Genomic DNA, 19,516 nt, shown 5'->3' with positions numbered 1-19,516 from the left:
AAAAAACCCCAAGAAATATGTCCAGCAGTGGTTATTACCACAGTTACATCACAGCAGAAACAGGTGCAAGGAAATAAACCTCCCAAAAGTTTCTATTCAGGAGGGAGATGACTGAAGAAAGCAGAAGGAAAGGAGGAAGGAGGAGGTGAGGGTAGGAGCCAGGGGACAAAGCGGGAATTGTTTCTCTTGGGATGCGGCCAGCTTAGTAGCTGTCCAAACTCAGAAGATGTCTTGGATGCTCCTTCTGTTGCTGTCTTTCCTTTTTCCATTTTAAGGCTGCCTGCTTGCCGAGTGCCTCATAACTGCTGTGTTGCCCTCTGAGTGCCCTATTGCCCAGAACCTCCTCAGTCTGCTGAGCCGCAGACACACATCCTTCCAGGCAGATTTTGTGTGAATTTCAAGGAATCCTTCAAGGACTCATCAGCTCAAATAATTCTCTCTGCCCCAAAACTATGGGGAAGGAAGGGAAGTGATTATGGGAAAGCTCACATTCCTCCAGCAGCTGCAGTCTCTTTGGGTGGGATTCATCAGACTAAACATAGATGCCTCCATCTGAGCTCCCTTTATGGAGGGGAATATGGAGTCAACCCTCCCCAGTTCAGTGTCTAGAACAAGTCAGGCAAATCATGCCCATTTCTCTTCTTTGATTTTAAAAGGAGCTGCACTGAAGGAGCAAAGTGTAGGTCTGTAAAGTTAGACAAAGCTCATCCTTTATCTGGTGTCCAAACCAAATTATTTGATCTGGGGCCAAGGGGCCAAGTTGTGATGTGGGCATTGCCAGCAAATGCTGAGTAACCACAGAGAGTGGGGTAAATTGGCTCACCCGCAGCTTATTTCGCTGTGGGAGAGGATGCAAGGAGTGCAATGCTGGAGAGGAAATGGCCTAAGAAAAATGCCTATAAAAGTCACTGTGGGATGTCACCCTAGTGCCAAGACTCTGYTTATTTTGAACCAGATCAGGTACCTCTGCTTTTCTGTTTGCAGGCAAAAGTTACTGCCCTCCTGACACCACTGCAACTTGCTGTGTGACCAGTTACTTCGCACCTCCCAGCCCCTCTTTCCTTCCCACTTCTCCTTTCCAGACTTCAGTGCAACAGGCCCATCTTCAGATCCCTGTGGAACATCAGGGGGTGCTGGCTCAGCTCTGCCATGTCCTTTTCCCAGATGCCTGGTTTGGAGCTGAGCAGTGTGTCAAAACAGAGGAGCATTTCCCATGCAATGTGTGCTTCAGGGACATGTAGAGAAAGGAAGTGCAGAGGTTGCCAGAAGCAGCAATGGAGTTATGTTGTTATCTGATGAGAAAAGTAATGAAACAAGAATGTTTTTGAGCATGTCATGAACCAGCTCCTCTCTTGAAGGATTTGTGCTGAGGACCCTTAAGATCTTACATGCACCCACAGCTGAAACCCATGAGTAAGAGTGTGAGGCATGCACACAAGGTAAATAAATGGTTAGACGTAAATGCTGCAAGTCCATTCCCCCTCCCACTTTTTTCATTTCCTTTCTCACCATTGAAAGACAAACAACAGCTCAAGTGATGTCATGGGGCAATGCATTTGAGAAGTCCCTTGCTGCTGTGTCCCAATATGCAACAAGCCTATTTGTTAACACTATTTTTGCATTTGCCAGAGGAGATATGTGCAGAAATTATGGCAGAGCCTGGCAGAACACAGAAGAATGCAGGGGAGATGTGAGGCTTTTGGATCTACTGTAACTAGTTCTGCTCAGTGCTAACCTGCAGCTAATGCATGGGCCAAATGCCACGTTTCCAACACCCTGCTGTAGGTTGTTGACTGACAGGGGGGCTAGTGCTCTGGGATTTTAGTTTCCCTCCCAGAAAAGATCAGAAAAATGAGTTAATTTGCTTAAAAATAGACAAAGAAATGAACATGTATATATAATGAAAATTTATATGTATATATTTGCACACGCACGTGATATGCTTTGGAAAGACCTAAAGAGGGGAAGTCTTCAKAAGCTGGTGCTAGAATTTAGTACCTCTCCTGAACTGGGGACTTGGGCTCCTCAATCTCAGCAAGATGCTCATGGACAATTTGTGCTGGGACTTTTCAGATATCACCTTTCTTTAGCTGACAGGCAAAACTGTGGTTCTGGTGCCTTTAAGCCTGCCAAAGGATTTGGTATCAAGGCAGCTCCTTCTCTGTGCTCTGATATTTCTGGGAAAGCTGGTTGGTAAGTAAGCAGAGGTATGTTAATTAAGTGCCCTCACTTGGAGTTAAAGGGCCAAGCACACTCCTGCTCCTGTCCCTTCACCCATCTACAAGAAGCTCACTGGGGATAAATAAAATTATTAAAGGTGGGTGATGAGGAAACATCCTGGTATTTGCATTACCCCCATGATAGAGTGGCTGCCGGTACAGCCCTGGGTGAATGCCAGTTCCTGTTCCTTCCCTCCAGCCACAATCCCTCTCTGGGACAAAAAGCCATCTTTACTCCTCATTCATTAACACCCTGGCTGTGTGATTTGTGTGTTTGAGCCAAGAGGCACAATCTGACCTGCTCTGTAGGACGAAAACAAGCTGCCTCAAATCATCACCTCCCTCACCCCAGGTGAAAATGCGTGGTATGGGCTTCCCAGGGTGTGCCTGCACCCCATGGCTTCATGCCTATTAATAGAAGTAGATGGAAGAGATATGAAGGGGAGAGAATCCCTGTTCTTTCCTGACATTGCCTAGCTCTGCTCAGATGGAAACTCCTCCTCACTGCAGTGCATCACCCCAGTCCTTGTACACCTTGTTTTCTATGTATCATCTCTACCAGGATATGGATATTTTTATTTTCTGCTTCAGAGAGCTGAGAATCCACCYCACTCAGCTGAGCCCTCTCTGACATCCATGTAGTGTGTTTGCCTGACATTGAAGCAAGCAGCTCCTACAATTTTGCTCTGAGGTTCATCCTCTCGTCCCTTGCTTTCAGCAGTATGGATAAGAAACTTTAAGCTTTCCTGAAAGTGATGGATGGAAGCTGAAACCATGGATTTGCTTCCTTCCCCAAGAAATATATCCAAAAATTTTTCACTATTTCAGTCCATGGAAAAAGGGAGCTGGACTGGACCCCGTGTAGCTCTGGGCTTGCAGTGTTCCAAGAGCCAAACAGGCATGTAGGCACTCTAGCTTTAAGAATTGATTTCCTAAGTGAACTGTCAACTCCCGGTGGCTGGAAAAATCTGCAAACAATTTCTAGTCACTGAACAAAGCGAATCTTTGTACTGTGCTGTAATAGTTCATTATTAAATAAAAGCTCCTTTGTTAGGCTATAAGAAATGGTGTGTACTCCAGCACCCGTCACAATGTGCCTTGGTGTGACTTTGCAATGCATACGAAATCCTATTTCATATCCTGCAAAAAAATGACATAGTGGGTTATTTTAATTTCAGTAGGAAAAGCTCAGGGTGAAACAAACATCACAGCACAGCTCTGGTGATTGAACTTTTATTGCAGATGCATTTGATTCAGAACCGTACAAGGGGACAGGGAGACTGGACTTTATCTCATGTGCACAAAAGTAAATGAGGAATAACATGGGCAAAATGACTAGTGAGGAGACAAGGAAAACTTTAGCAGCTGCAACTCCTACAAGTTGTGTTGGGCTGTCTTATTGCAGTTCCAAGCTTAAATGAAAACAGGAATCAAAGGGCGTCACTGTTTGCCTATCCAGAAAAGCAAATGTGTTTCCAGTTCCCTCCTTTCTTTCTTTCTTTCTTTCTTTCTTTCTCTCTGCACCCAGTGAGTTCCCAGTAATCTGCCAGTTTGGGCCCTACAGCCACAGAGCCCTGCTATCCTGCTCAGCATCTGCTTGTGTGGCATGTTGCTGTCACTTGGCAGCAGACCAAGCCAAGACACAGGCGTGGCAGCTGTAAGCCCTTCACCTGTACATTTTGTCAGGCTGTGACCTTTTACCCAACCCCATCAGGGTTGATTTAAGTCTGTGTCCCCCATAGTTTTCATTCTCCTGCTATGTTGTGCATGGGGTTGGCAGTGCATGAAGAGGAATGTAGTTTTCCTGATCCTTCCTATTACTTGTCACACCATTGGGGGCCATGGGGGATCCCCAGAGMTGGTTCTTCCCTTTCAGCTGGAAGAGGTGGCAGCCTGGGCTGAAGTGGGCATTGGGCAAGTGATTTCTCCGAGCTCTTTCCACTTTTGTCTCTTGGCTGGRCTTAAATGAGGCTTTTCCAATAAGTGTCCAGCTCGGCTCAGTCTCAGGCTGCTAATTCCAGCCGTGCGGATGATTCATATGCCATCTAATAATAGCAGCTTCTGGCCATGCCAGCACAAGAACTGACCATGGAAAACTCCACACTTATTTGGGCTGCCAGCCCATCAGCCTTCCCAAGCTGAGCTGGCCACGGCTGGTGGTTTGTCTTTGAGGGCAGCACTGTGCAGCTCAGCAAGAGGCTGCAAATCATGCTGTGGGCATGGCCATGAGCAGTGCTGGTCCTCCAGCCTAAACCCTGTGCCTGTGCCAGGGCCACCACCGGGCAGGTTTAGGAGCTGTGGAAAATGGGCTGCTCCTCCTGCCACTTTACATAAAGCAGTTGCTATCAATTACCTGCACCAGCAGCCAGTCCGGGTAGTTTGCTTTCAAGGGCAAAGCTGTGTTTGTCCCTATTTGCCATCCAAACACCATTTAGAGCAGATGCAAAAATCTGCTACGTGGCTGCCAAATTCATCTCGGCGGCAGAGTCACTGCTGTTCCTGCTACTGAAAGGCAGCAGGAGGTTTGCTTGGGGTGCCTCATTCACTTGTTTGGATGCTTCCAGGGAGGAAGGGTGAAGACAGGGCAAGATGACACATGACACCCCCAGCCAGACTTCTGTGCCACCTTTTTCCATGCTCCGGTGGATTTACTCTGCCTGGTGTTTGACCATCTAAAAAGCAAGACAGGAAGGTGGTGGTGGAGGCTGGAGTGGTCTCAGTCATAGGAACATGCAGATGAAGTCTTGACAGGTGATGACTGTGTCTTGGCTGCAGACCAGAAGCCAGTCTGGGGGAGGGGTGAGAAGCTCATCACTATCCTACATTACAGCCACAGACAGTCAATGAGGGATGTCCCTTCACACAGGGACAGAGGTCCCAGCAGAGCCATGGGCAGGAGTGGCATTCCCGCAGTGGAATGCCGCCGCACACGAGCCACAATTCCGCAGTGTGGCAGCACTGACACAGCCCTGGGCAATGCAGGGGTCCTTGCCCAGCTGCTTCCAACTGTGTGATCTGTGACCTAGGGAAAAACACACATCCAGGGGAGACAAGGTCACTGCTGAGTCCTCGGAGGTGACCGTCAAATTCTGGAAGAGGATTATTAGAAGCCAGAAAGCTAAAGTGTGATGGAGCCAAGGGGGCATGGAGATGGAGCAGGATGTAACAGCACARTGAGAAGTGCAAATCAGGCACCCAGCCCCACTCCTGGGCGGAGGGACAGGAACAAGGCAAACCCCTTCCCTCCTTCTGTCAAACCCTGTGGCTTCATCCTACACAGGATCTGCACAGGTACCTCAAAACTTTGCTGATTTAACTCATGGGGATGGCAGCTGGCTGGACAGACCAGGCTGGGCAGGCCATGTGCTCCTTGGACACCATCACTGCCATGCCCCTGACACCCACAGATGTCCAGAACAGCCCCAACTTCCTGTCAGTCATGGGGATGGGTCTGTGCTCCCTCATCACCCACACATCAGCTGTGGGATTTTCCTAGTAGGCAACTGGCTCATTGTTTCACTTTTGCAATTGGTTTGGTTTTCCTTTTATTCTCCCCTGACCTAAGCTGGAGTTGGGGTTTTCCAGACCCAGGTGGCACAGGTCAGCTCCCTGTCCCAGCTGTGCAACCTGGGGAAGGGGCTGAAAGCCAGGCACCAAGGTCCAGCTATCTTTGGACCAGTAGTGGGGAAGCAGCTGTGGTGCTCAGCTCCTGAGGGCTTCAGATGTGCTTTTTGGAGTCCTCCTGTATTGCAAAAACCATGAAATGGTCCCTGGGCAGAGGAGGAAGAGTTGGCCCTGGAGCCAGACCTGAGGTGCTCATATATGGCCACAGGTTTCAAGGACTTACCCAGTTTGAAAGTGGGCTGACTCCATTTTTGCTGAGTGCATGTGGTGTCTCCAAAATTACTAAATGCTGTCTTTTTGCTTTTTCTTCCTCTAAATTGGATATTTTCATTGCAGTGGGCCAGTACTTACCAGCTGAAAGACTGACCAAATACTTGTGCTCAGCAAACACAGTGGCACCAGCAAATCTAAGCAATGCCACTATTTAGGGCACACTAGGAACAACATTTGGGGTTTTGAGGCTCTCCAATTTTAAGTTTAGTACAAGGCCAGCCAGGCATGGGATGACTTCAGTCAGGACAATGTTGCCACAAAACTCATCATCTGGTGTAGGATAGGAGGAGAGAAAGCCTGTCAGTCTGCAGCCTGTTCTCTCAAAGGAAAATACTTTGTTTGAGAGCACATACAAAGAGAGGAGGATCCAGTTCATATTTAACTGGGCAGATCAAAGCTGCACTATTTGCTTCAGGACTGTTTATTTTGTTTTTGACCAGCTCCTCCTTCACAATGAAAAGTCCAAGGGGATTTCATATTCTYTGGGGCTTTCTGCAGAACAGGGATCTTTGCACCAGAGCTTCTGAGAAAAGCTCAGCACACGAGCTGATGAAACTTGGGGAGCTGCTAAAGGCAGAGCCGACCCTGCAGCAGGTGACCCCAGACCCCCACTCTTGTCTCAACCAGAAAAGCCAGGCCCTGGCTTTAACATCAGCAGAAATGGGGGCGAGAGGATTCCCCATTACATTTTGCTGGCTGATGCTCCAGCTTTCCCTTTCTCTGCTAATGCTCCAGCTAAACTGCAACCCAGTGCTTTCCAGCTGCCCTTGCCAAGCAGAGCTCAGGTGAAGAGCAACTGAAAGCAAAGATTGAAACCTAAGATGTCTCAGGGCATGAGGGTAAGCAAGAAGCGCTACAGTGGTTCAAGACTGCACTCCACAGAGCTAAGAAAGGCATTGCTGCCTCCCTGACTATGTGGCTGAGCCTCTGCACAGCTTCAAGCATTTTCTGTAATTGGGAGAAAACAGCAACAATCTCCAAGGGACCAGCCAAGGAGAGGAAAAAATAGCATGCAGTATTTTTGGTTTTCTCCTCTGCTACAGCCCAGCCTTGAGAAGAGGAGGAAAGAGCAGGGAAAGGCATCCAAGGCAAGGAAAGGACTGGACACAGGACAGGTGTAGGAGCTGTGACATTGGGCTTGCTTACTCTGTGCCAGCTTGCGGTGAGGCCACACAGTGAGCCTGGACTGAGACATCGCAGAGCAAACTTCAAAGTGACAAGAATTCCTTTAATTCCCTACAACAAAAAAACAGGCATGGCATGGTGTGCCCCTAGTAATGACATCCAAAAGAGATATTTTGCCAGCTGGGTCAGCAGTGGGAGCTTGCCTACTCCAAATRTGATGTGAAGAGGAGAGAGCAGCCCTGGAGGACCAACCACACTGCTTCTCGCTGGATGACTGCAAAGGACAGTTTTTTATTTCCTGTTGTGGGACGAGAACGAAGCATGGTGCCCACACATGCTGCAGCACCCTTTGCCACTTGCTGCAGCCCTGCAGAGCTCGACCTCTGCTGTGCCAGCCCTGAGCCTCTCTGAGAGCACCAGGGCACATGAGCTACACAACTCTGAGGGTTCAGTGCCTGATGGCTGCTTTCACAAAAGGTATGACCTGGGGATTTTTAACCCTCTTCTACATCTGTAAACTTCTGATGAGAGATCAGGTTTGGCTTCTGAAGTAGGATGATGCAGACCATTTTTTCCTCTTTGGAACTCCATCCAAAAAGCCATGTGCAAGCAGTGCCATGCCAGGGTCCCACAGACAAGCTGAAGGAGTTTACTAAATGCAGTGGGCTGGAGGCTGAAGCAGTCAGCAGTGACAGGGATGAGATATATCTGCCCTTTCTCAGCAAAAKCATTCCAGATTAAAAAAAATTGCCAGTGAAAACATTGCCACAATTTCTTGGTACTATGGGGTGTGCTGTAGGTCTTCAAAACAAAATGCCTCAAGGCAAAATCAGCAAAGTGAATTTTTCCTATGTCTTAGGAGTGCTGGCTGCTCATATAATGGAAATGGGAAGTCTTCAAGCAGCTAAGGTGCAGCAGGAACCGTGCCCATGATGGGGAAGCACACACATTTCTCACAGTACTCCCTCGGGGGATGCTGCCTGGAGCCACAACCTTTTTTCTACCCAGCCCTATAGGTGCCTCTGCTTTGAGATTTTTCACTATGCGTTGCTATAGGAACTTAATTGCTTCTGTTCATCCAGGTCTGAGCAGTTCCGTGCTCCCACTCCTCCTCTCTCAGGGCTGGCAGCACTCGGGCTCTGAGGACAGCAGAGGCTGCTCAGGTGCAGCAGGAGTGGGGTCATGCAGCTCAGCTAATTAGTGCTACTATTTCTGTCTCTGGCCTTTTCTCAGTTCCTATCCATCTGGGGCTCTTTTCAGTCATTACAGAGCTTTCCACCCTCTTGTTTTTTTTCCTCTCTCCTCCTCTGTCTTCCAGATTTTTGCCACTGTTTCATGTTGCCATCCAAGTTATTTGTCTCTTCTCTCTTGCTCTGGTCATGGGAACATTAGTAATGATTTTTCTGCAGAGCAGGATGGCTTAGAGACTGCCTCACAGACCTGACAGCCATCCTAGCGCTGCTGGTAAAGGCTGGAGCAGCTCAGCCAAACCATGGGAAACACTCCCTGTTTATGGTTCACCACCATCTGATCTACCCACTGCTTCTCGCCGCCGCCTGGGCCTGACTGTGCTGCGCCCGTGTGCGGGATATGGCCCTGCTCTCTGCTCCCACTCGCCTGCCGCAGCCGCCCCGCGTGTGGGGCGAGGGGAAGCGTGACTCACACGGGCCTCCCACCCATGAGTAACAGTGCTGGTCTATCACGTCTCAGCCAGCTGGGGCAGCTCGCAGGGAGGGCGGCTGCTTCCTCAGCAAGGCATGAAATAGGTCACTCCATCCCCAGAACATGGGCGAAAACAGGGGACCCAGACTGCAAGAGTGCAGCGATGAGCGGCCTCACATCAGAGGCAGGAGCAGTGCCCCGTGATGAGGGGCAGGCAAGGAGCTACACAGACATGGGCTGCAGGGATTCCTGCTAAACACCATTAGTTCTGCCTTCTTCTTTGCCCAAACCTGCTCCTTTTTTTTTCCTGGGACATGCAGGGCCAGTCCGAAGCCAGTGAGGGAAGACGGGCGGAGATGGTGGGAACACAAAGCAGTTGTGTGCTTCTCGGGGTGGAAAGAGGCCCAGGTTATTAAATAGCAGGCAATTTTAGCATGAGTTATTAATACTGGTTGTTTGTACTGGGAATTGGTGCCTAGGGGCTCCCATTGCACTAATCATGTAAAAGCTGTGTTCCTAACACAAATAGCTTGTGTTTCAGCTTGCAGAGAACAAGTCATCTCCTTCCCATTACCCTCTCTTTGAAAAAGCAGATTGAAGATTACACAGTCGAGCCCGCAAAAACTGGGAAAGGGAAAAAATTACCCTGGGCTGCCCTGCAGTGCCATTGCTCAGACCCAGCCAGCCCAGTAACCCCATCAGCGCTGTAGGCCCAAGCTGCCTGCTCTCCTCCTGCTTCTTCCCCGACCATGGCAGGCCTGGGCTCAGCATTATGGGTGATTTCTGTGTTGTCCATCTTTGGGCTAGAGTGTAGGGATGCCATGCCACCTATTTAGGGTACTTGGGGGCTGTGGGGAGTTTTTTCCTGCCTTCCTGATTAATGCTATATATCTCTACTGTGCTTTTTTTCAAGCTTTGCAAACTGCAGTTCTCTCTTGGGTACATGCCCTTCTGCTGTAAGAAACAAATTTAATGAATTAAATTAGTTCATTTACAACCTTGGCACTAAAGTACAAACTAAAGGTCAACAGCATCTGCTGATTTTGGATGGTACAAACCACAACCACCTCACTACTTTTTGTTTTCCTGGGGACTTGGCCTTATATTGAGCTTTACAACATGTAAACACAAGTCCTCCTGTCTCCAGCTGCAGCTTTGAACAGGCAGCTTTTCATCAACCCAATCCCAGGTCAGGCTGGAGGACCAGGAACATGCCTTGAGCCCCAGCCCCTCATCTAGCAGCACTCAGCTCTGGAAATGCTGTAACCTCAGTGCCTGACCTTGCACTGCCTGGCAGCACCTTTGCACCCTTAACGCAGTGAACAGCCAAGGTGCTGAACAGAGCAGAGGCCCCCAAGGCATCTCCTGCCCTCTTGACTTTCATGCTGAAGTAGATCCAGCTGGTGGAGGAGATCACCTGGAAGATGAGCGTGCAGGGGCTGGTTAGAGGTGGTGACAGTGGTGCACAGAGTGAAGAGAGGGGTTGTCGGTCCAGGTGTGGGGCTCCCTTGTGGCAGCAGTGTGCAGCACCACTGACACTTGTTCAACATGCTGCTCTGCAGCTGTGCAGGGGTGCAGGACTTTACAACATCAGCCTGTAAGGAGTGGGTGTCTCTCACCTCCCACTGCCTGCAGGCAGCTGCTTAGACTCAGAAATGCTGTGATCAGYCCTAAGCCCCTGACAGCCATGATCTGTGGTCAGCATGGATCCTGCTGCTGACACCCCAGTCCTCACAGGCCTGCTGGTCCATCATGTCTTTGTCTGAGGCCTGTTCCATCCTTGCTGCTGATCCTATTGGCTGAAGTTGTGGGGAAGGCACTGTTACACACACTCACGTCCCAAAGTGAGCCAGTGCTGAAGCACTGCCAGACTCCGGGAGAATTTTGGATTGCAGCACATAAGCTAAGGCACCCTGGCCACCAYCATGATCCCTTTCAAACTGCAGGGTGTCCCTCACCCCTACCAGGCCACTCCCAGGGCTGTCCTGCCTCGATGGCTTCTCAGCTGGGCATGCTTTAAGTCCCCATTCTACCCTTTGTCCCTCTCAAATCTTGAGACTGTGCCCAATGACAAAAGCCTAATAATGGCTGAAGAGTGAACAACAAAACCCAACAAAACAGGACACGMACCAAAAAGAAGTTAAATGAGCAAAACAATGCAAAGTTACCTCCCTTGGCCTGGGGAATGGCTCACCTATTTTCGCTGAGGAAGGACTGAGGCAGAAGCTGAGCACTGACAACTCAACAGAGTGCTCTGGCTCTTGCTAAGCTACCAGCAATGGAAACAAAAGGCTCTGAAACGAGAACAGCTCAGACASCTTAAAACCACGCAGTGCTACTTTTTCTGTTTCGTTTACCACCACTAACTAGACACCATCCATGACAACTGTGCTCAACAGGAGCTCTCATTAGGCATGTCCAGTTTTGCAGTTGACTGCGTTTAATTCTTTGCAGGTCACACCTTACGGCACCTGAATGGACACCTGCAGGTTAACCCTGCCAGGGGAACTTCTCTTCCTCCTTCCCTCTCCATGGGTGGGCAAGCCTTTGTGAGACACCTTTGGCAAGCAAGGGGTGAAAACACAGCTCTCATAGACAGCCCAGAGTTTAGCACAGCTTGGCTTCGGCCTCTGAACTGACTGCTCCTGCAGCAGTTAACCAGGTCAGTCTCTCTCCTTCTTTCAAACACTTCATCTGTGTGACACTGCATCTTCATTTATTTTTCTGTCCGACACCCATCTGCAATTTTTCTTTAGGGAGAAGGTAAACACCCTGTTTTGTTTTCCTGCCTGTATTTAAAGTGTGCATGGAGTGAARCAACAGGCTGAGAAGCACAAAGAGGGAAGCGAGCAGCTCTGAGTGGAAGTGATACAAGTGCTGATTGCAACCAGGCTTTTCAGACGAATGAAATAATAACTCCCTCCCCCAAGGAGATACTTTAGAAGCTGAAAGCTAAGAACTTAAGTACAAAGGTTTTTGTTTTTATTGACATTGTAAGAAACATTTTTCTTTCTTTGTTACAAAAAAGCTAAGTGGTTCTGAAAGCAGAAGTACAGTTCATATGTACACAGTGCTACAGACCCTTCAGATCAGCCTAAGGCTTGAGAACCATCAGATCATAACTGCAGGTTTATCAAATGAAGACCACTAAGGTCTGTTACAGCTGAACACTATTCCTACCGTACATAAATGTATTTACACATTCTCTTTGTTTTTGTTTTTTTTTTAAGAAAAAGGATTACAAGCTTTATAAAAAAAATTAAAAATTGGAAAAAAGAAGCAACACATTTTTATCTTACACATCTGCAGGACTGACAACAGTAACTGTTCCATAGGAGACATTCCACCAATCCAAGGACAATAACACGTGAATATCAGAGGTTTACAAGACGTTTTGGACACTATTAACAGTGGTATGTGCTATTAGCTGAATGGCAAGTACAGACTCATCAGAAAAATTTAGCAACACATCCTGGTCCCTCTCTTTTACAGGGTCAATGCAAAATAAGGCACATACATTGGGAGAATAGAAACACTGCTGTTCAGGAGGACAAGCCATTGCGGGACAAGCATGGGAGACCCAAGCAGCTATCTCACCGAGGGGCAGAGAAGCAGTGACTGGAAGCGAGCAGCCCACCAGCATCTTAACGCATTTGGGGCCATTCTCCAGGAGAGAATAACACTGTCTGCCATGCAGGTTTGTGGGACTGCTGTGCTCCCCAGCAAAGCCCCTGTGGAAGCCCACTGACTTCCCTGCACATGCACCTTTCCTTCACCTGGGTGTAACTGATGGATCAACTCCCACTAGCAACTTACACTCTGTGGAAAGTAAAACTGCCTGGAGAAGCACACGCTTCAGGCAGGCTGAGTATTCCTGATGTGCCTGAGGCCAACAGTAACAAATATGGAAGACTCTCACAGAGCCTTTAGAAGAAATGGCGATTTATACATAGGCTGCAATGCTTTAAAAATTGAACATTTTAGATATTTTCTGCATTTTCTTGTACTCTTGGGTGAGCAGTGGGTTTCCAACAGCTATGGCAAAAATCAGCTGGTGTGCCAGGCATACAAAAGCAAGCTTGGACTCTGTAACTGGAAGAGTAGAGGGGTGCTAGTAAACACATCCCACCAGTGTTGATGGGACTCTCCCCGGACTGCCACATGTTGAGAAGGATGGTGACAAGGGAAAGCTGGTGTCCAGCGTAACAGTGCCGTGMTCAGAGAGATCAGTCTACCTTATCAGAACAGAACCAAACCCCAAAACAGGTGGGCTAGGATGTATTGCTACCCTCACAGGTACCSAAACAAGCTCTTTAGTGTCAAACAGAAAAGCATGAGGAAACATTAAAAACTGAAAAGTGACAYGTGAAACATAAGTAGCACATACACTTAATGGTGAAAATGATAAATCATTTGCACAAACTTCCCAAGGATACAGCAGAGTCTCTGATTCTTCAATTTTGCCAAATCAAATGGGATGCCTTTCTTGATCATGTGGTTTTTGCCAAGACACACTGCTGGCCCAAGACAAGGGTAAATGAGTGACGAAGGTTTGTCAAATCCAGGAAGGCAAATTAGCTACTCAAACAGTCCCTTTTAGCCTGGAGCAATATGAATAGCTCCTTCTAAGCTCTGATGGATCACATCTGTTAATAGCTTCCCAGCATCAATTGCACCAGCAGATACAACAGATACAATAATTAACTGGGAAATTGAGTTTAAAAAATTCTTGGGGATGGTTGGATTTTTTTAAATGTATTGGCTCCATAACAATAAAAGACTTCTCTCCCAAACCACAAGCCTCCCTGTTGAAATTGTTTATAAACACATAATTGACAGCTTAATAATCAGCCAGAGATTGGTTGCTGAGAACCATCTGAAACAGTCCAACACAGCCTTTCCTCATGCCTATGGTGCTGCTTCTCCACAGGGCTGTGAGCTGTATCCCAGCACTTCAATGCCCAGCATGGACCCTGGACCATCCCTGCCCCTGGGAACCTGCACAGCGGGATGCATCCCTGTCCCAGCAGCAGGGCAGGGACAATGGTTGTGTACAGGCAGCAGGTCCTTACAGGTCCTCTGGGTAATGAGAGGGCAAGGGGGAGCAGCTTCCTAACCCTGCCACAGCAAAACAGTCATTTGCCCTGGTGAGCTGTGGCCAGCTGCCCATGCAATCCAGGGACCACTGCAGGCGGACTGGAATAGCTGGGCAGGGGCAGGGAGGCTGGGAGGGGCACTGGCGAAGACCAAAGTGCAGGATGAGGGAATATGTGTGCATGAGACAGGGGAAGAAGAAATGCTGGCTAAAAATACAGAGAAATACAGGATCATGATAAAAGGTGTAGGATATTTACATTTGTCTTGATTTCTGACATTCCAGCTCACAGTGCAAATCTCTTGATATGTGCTGTGATAAGCCCAAATATGGCCCCTGCCCCAGATTCCTATGATGTTTTCCTACTGATTTACAGCTTCATCCTCTGACTCCAACAGCTACTAACAGATTAGTGTTATCTGGCAACTTCACTGAGGTTCCATTCCTACACATTTCCTCAAATGCCATGTCCTAATCAGCTGATATTTCACCTTTATTTTATATCTGAAAAAAAGTGCTATGGCTTTCTAGTCTATAGAAATCACCTGCTAATTTTGATTTGGCTCAAGTTTATCTGTATTTCAAAATTGACGATGCTCCCTCTTCTCACTATATGTCTACTATAATATCAGCTCCTTACAGACATCAAATCCATGACTGTAAGTGCTGCACTATTTACATCCCATAGTAGGACTTTAATACTGGGATTTAACTGAGAAATCTGTAAGGGCTGGAACTCCATGCAGCTTCTAGGAGTGAGTGAACTTAAACCATGGTCTTGTGACTATTCCCCACAGCAGCCTGTTCACCCAGGAGCACTGTGTGTCCAGGGATGCAGACATGGAGCCTAGCAGAGCCAAAACCAAGGCAGTGCTTGCAGAGCAAATGCCATTCACCTCTATCACTGAGTRGCTACATGATCACAGTGCGTTGGTTTCAATTTTTTGCCGGTGTAACTGAGCCTGAGCATTGGCCCACTGGTTTGCTTTGAAATTAAATGCACGTGGTGTCACCGAGAGAGAGAGACACAGAAAGAGAAAGAAGCTGGGTTGGTCKTTCTGAGCTTTGATTAGTTGCCAGACAGCTCAGTTGGTTAGAGCATGGTGCTAATAGCATCAAAGTTGTGGGTTTGATCCCCATACAGGCCATTCACTGAAGAGCTGGAACCTGATAATAATTCCAGATCAGAATATTCTGTGATCTGTGAATACTTGCTATTCCCCTTGTTTCTTTGCTATTTTTAATGGCAGTTTAAATTTCTTAATTTTGTAAAGCCTGGACACAGTGGAAAAACATTTAAGATTATCAGATTGCTTGCAACTGCTTTGATTTATTTGGCTAGTCTGAGAACTGGGCCAGCCATTCATTTTCTACTTCTTTTATATGACATGCCCATCATGCTTTTGAAGCTGTATGTATCCATGGAGCTGTCTGGGCTAAAAGGGAGGTACACTGTTCTTCCAGCAAACAAGAATCAGCGGCTCAGTAAATTTCACCTCAATAATTTGCTTTAAAAAAACAAAAATCCCCRGTATGAAATACTGCTACTTTGTTATTTCACTGTATGAAATACTTAGTAAGACCCTGATCTATCCCCACAAAAGTGGTCTGCAATGAGAAGATTATAGACTACCCAAGTCACTAAAAACACCCATTACTTTGYTATCCAGTCATTTTAAAAAGAAGGCTGAAAGTTAGAATACCAAATACTGCAAGAGATGAGAATTGGGCTAAGAACAGCTTTCTGGTCCTCTCCTTCCTCTGAAATAGGTCGAACATGACACAATTTTAGTATYGTTATCCAAGGCAGTCACAGCTATCTCTGCATGTGTTTACAAAAACATTAAGCTTTTGCTAGACATCAAAGGGCTGATGGTTGTTACATTCCTTATTTACCTGAACCTCCTTATTTGCCTGAATATTTTGTGCTCCATGTCTCTGAAACTGCAGATCAGGTGTACCATGGCAGTGCATTTTTAAACTGGTTCTCCACCTCAGTGTGATGTGTCCAGCGCACCCAGAGAGGATTTAATCACTGTATGATCATTTCACATTCTTACTGGTTATGTGTTCAAGGGGAAAAGTTGCAACAGTTTTACAAGGTCTGGCTTTGTTTGAGTAACAGAAAATTGCCAAGTCATTTCATCAGGCCTTTCTTTACAAAACCCCCCCAAAACAAAATAAAAAAAAAACATGCACTTCACACGTTTACATTGGTTTACAATTAAAAAACAAAAGAAAAAAATAAGCATACAGACACTCAAAAAGGGTGAGAGAGAGAGAGAGAGAGAAAAGAGAGAAAGAGAGTGAATGGGCGTAGCAATACTGATTCAAAACTGAAATGGAAGACAGTTTCTCCCTAGAACACTTTAGGGTTTTCAGAGTCCTTATTCCATAAAAGGAATATACTTGAAACACATCCCATTTAGGTGAGATGAGATTGCTAAAATACATACACAACTAAAAATATGAGTCTTTTTTTTTTTTTGTCTGTTAATCTCCTAAGTGTTTTTTGTTTTTTTATGTCTATTGCATAACAGCAAGAAACTTGCTTTCTTCTGCAAGTGAGGTCAACAAAGAACTCATGTCCCCAATAGCCATGTTGGTTGTGCTTACAGGCATAGCTGGGAATGTAAGAGATGCTTGGGGAGTGGTGAGGCGTGAGGAATTGCGGGAGACATTTTGAATGATACTTGGGCTCAGGGCTCCTGAAATTAAGCTGACATGGTCCCCATCATCTATGATAGCATCAAAATCAATCTGCACACCCTCTAGACTGTTGCTGTCAAGGCTGTCAACTGTGCTTGACACTTGGTTAGCCCCTGGGGAAAGAAGCTCGGATGAGTTTTCAGTTGCAGTCCCCTGCAGCAGGCAGTTGGTTTCCGAACTAAAGAAAGAACCTGTTTTCATAGCTTGGTGGCTAAAGCCCATGGTTTGGTCATATAACTGACCAGAGTAATTCTGCGCATTAGAGCAGAACTGCTGTGATTGACCTTGCATTTCCATCTTAACGGTGTTTACCCTGTACGTCTGGTTGCCATCTCCTGCGTTTCTTTGCTGCTGGGACAGGTTGTTTCTCAACATGTTTTGCCGTCTGTTGCTGCTGTAATTAGAGCAGGACTGGTAACTTTTGGCCGCTGACAAACTTGCAGGCTGGCTACCAACGGTGTGAGACACCAGTGGACAACTCTGCGGCCCTTGATACAGGCTGCCTTGTGAGGTAGGACTAACCTGCCCTAGCATCATTTGACCGGATTGATTGACTCCCTGGTAATGAACGCCATCTCTGACTGCTTGGCTTTGCAAATATTCCTGTTCCATCATATTCCTGTTCTGCATCTCATTAGCCATAGCGGTGGCTTGATCACTGGATGCCATGGGAAGGCTGAAATTTTGCTGGTTCCCATTCAGTGTCATGTTGCTGATTCTCAGCTTCTGCCCTTGCACTGCCATGCCACAGGAATTGTCTGTCGCCCCAGACATCATTGCTTGCCTGCCCATGCTTTCACTGTAAGACTTGTTGGACTGCATGTTGAAGGAATTCCTGGCTCCACTKCCAAGCGCCATATTTTGCTGTAAACTGTAGGAAGAGTTGTTCTCCACCAGGTTCTGATAGCCATTCTGCTGGGCTATGTTGCTTCTGTCCRGGTTCTGCTGCTGAACCATCATATTGTTATACAATCTGACGGCCCGAGCCTGCTGCACTGCKGACAGCTGACCACATTTCAGCTTTGGAGGAGATAAGTCAGAACTTCCTGAGCTTACTTCATTCCACTGGATGGGCAAGTCACTCTTATTTGCCTCGGGACCTGCCTGCTGACTGCTCGGTAGAGGGGTTTGGTCAAAGTTGCTGGGGTTGTTGTTTCCTGAAACTGAGCTGAGATGCATTTTGTTGCTGTCTAGGACATTGTTCAACAAGTGGTCATACATGCCCTGATTCTGGGAATTCAGATACTGGACAACGTCATCCAGCAGGAGATCCTCATCATTCAGATTGCCATCCGCTTCCATTGCAGCAGCCTCCAGGGCAACGTTCTCACTGATGCTTGGAGGACAGGGGGAGCTGAAGCTGCGGAAGACGCCACCCTCAGAACGGGTGTAGTTCTGAAGAACAAGGTTGTGCTTTTCCGTGGATGGAGGCAAAGCAGGAGGGTTAAAGCTATTAAGACTGTTGAAACGCTGGACTCTCGGGACAGAGAGGTTGTTGGAGGTCATGCTGACTGGATCACTGGCTCTCCTCATCCCATTTCCGAAAGCTTCATGAGACAGAAAATGCCTCCTGCTGTAACCATTTGCCCCACCATCACTACATCTTCGAGGGGCATTCACTGGAGGCAGTGGAGATACTCCGGACTCCCTGCAGTCACCCAAGAGTGCCATCCTTGTCTTGAGGCTCATCCTCTCCATGTTAGGCAGTGGAGTTGGTGGGGGTCCACCAGTAGCTGCTGCATATTTCGCTTTCAGCCTATATTGCTGGGCTGGGGTGAGGCTGAGAAGACTTGGCAGGTCATCGCACTGGCTCGCTTCGCTGGAGCGCCGCGAGGCATCTGTTGAGATAGGGTCGTAGGAGTCTGCAACACTGATGTTCTGAGGTCTTCCCTCTGCCTGGGAGGCATCGCTGGACCTCCGGCTGGAGAAGCAAGGTGAGATTCCAGAGGACCTGCGGCTGCTTAGGTAGGCTGAACTGATTGTGCTAGTGTTGCTGTCCCTCCTGTTCAGCATGTTCAACACAGTGATGTCCGTGCTTGAAAGTTCATTCCTGTTTGGCAGAATAGTCATGGATCCTCCGACACTGCAGCTGCTGTTTGACTGGGTACCTGCAGGTAAAATTCATAGTTAGATAAAGAGGTCTTATCCAGGAGCTGGTGCAGAAAACATACACTAAAGAAGTAAATGGAGTACAGAGGAAGAACATCATCACAGTCAATCACAACCATACTCTTTCTTGAAAGAAGTAGAGACAAAAATTGTGTCCTTAGGTTAAAAGCTAATTCAGAGACTCAAGGGTAACGTTTCTGTGTGAATTGCAGCAGAAAATTTATAGGTCATAGCCACAAACTGCCATCAGCTGGTGCAGTGCTCCAGCCTTCAGTGTAGCTATTCTGGCTSATGTGCCAGGTGGATGCATTTGTAAGGAAGCTTTTTATAGGCAAAATGTAATTGAACAAGTATTTGCATGGGACAAATTGGAGGCTACTCAAGGTCATTTCTAAGACTTCTTGAAATATTCTTGAAATAACTCCTAACAACTGCAAAACAACTTTGCTGGTTTCCTTGTTTTGTATTGGTTTTAAGTAAACAGAATAAATTTCTTAATTTTACAGTTTCTTTTGATTGAATGGGTCTCAGAAAACCTGGGCTGTCTCTGCTGGGTGGAGCACAGAAACCCATATGACATGCYGGAGGCAAAGTAGGGACAGCAGGGATGCTCGTTTTGGTCATGAGCAGCTCTTTGGAGGAAAACAACCAGGATCTTCAGGGTTCAACCTTGCCTTGATCCCATTCATGGACCTCAGCC

At 47.3% G+C, this 19,516-nt stretch overlaps 1 protein-coding gene and 1 long non-coding RNA gene across 4 annotated transcripts in view; one reads left to right on the top strand and one right to left on the bottom strand.

Annotated features, from left to right (window-relative positions):
* Nucleotides 1–13,585, top strand: part of LOC130576584 (uncharacterized) — a 120,277-nt gene extending 106,692 nt beyond the window's left edge. For both annotated transcript variants that reach the window (XR_008965673.1, XR_008965672.1), the window contains exons 3-4: nucleotides 11,358–11,565; nucleotides 12,396–13,585. This is a non-coding gene — a long non-coding RNA (uncharacterized LOC130576584). The remainder of the gene's footprint in view (nucleotides 1–11,357; nucleotides 11,566–12,395) is intronic.
* Nucleotides 13,586–16,192: 2,607 nt separating this feature from the next.
* GLI3 (GLI family zinc finger 3) overlaps nucleotides 16,193–19,516 on the bottom strand; it is a 202,867-nt gene continuing 199,543 nt past the window's right edge. For both annotated transcript variants that reach the window (XM_057371346.1, XM_057371347.1), the window contains exon 15: nucleotides 16,193–18,815. In XM_057371346.1, the coding sequence (XP_057227329.1) occupies nucleotides 16,525–18,815 (2,291 nt within the window). In that variant the 3' untranslated portion in view covers nucleotides 16,193–16,524. The remainder of the gene's footprint in view (nucleotides 18,816–19,516) is intronic.

Source organism: Malurus melanocephalus, unplaced genomic scaffold (genome assembly GCF_030028575.1).
Source record: "Malurus melanocephalus ecotype Western Australia unplaced genomic scaffold, MMel_1.1 scaffold_145, whole genome shotgun sequence".
Taxonomy (NCBI): Eukaryota; Metazoa; Chordata; class Aves; order Passeriformes; family Maluridae; genus Malurus; species Malurus melanocephalus.
This window is presented reverse-complemented; position numbering and strand designations above follow the sequence as displayed.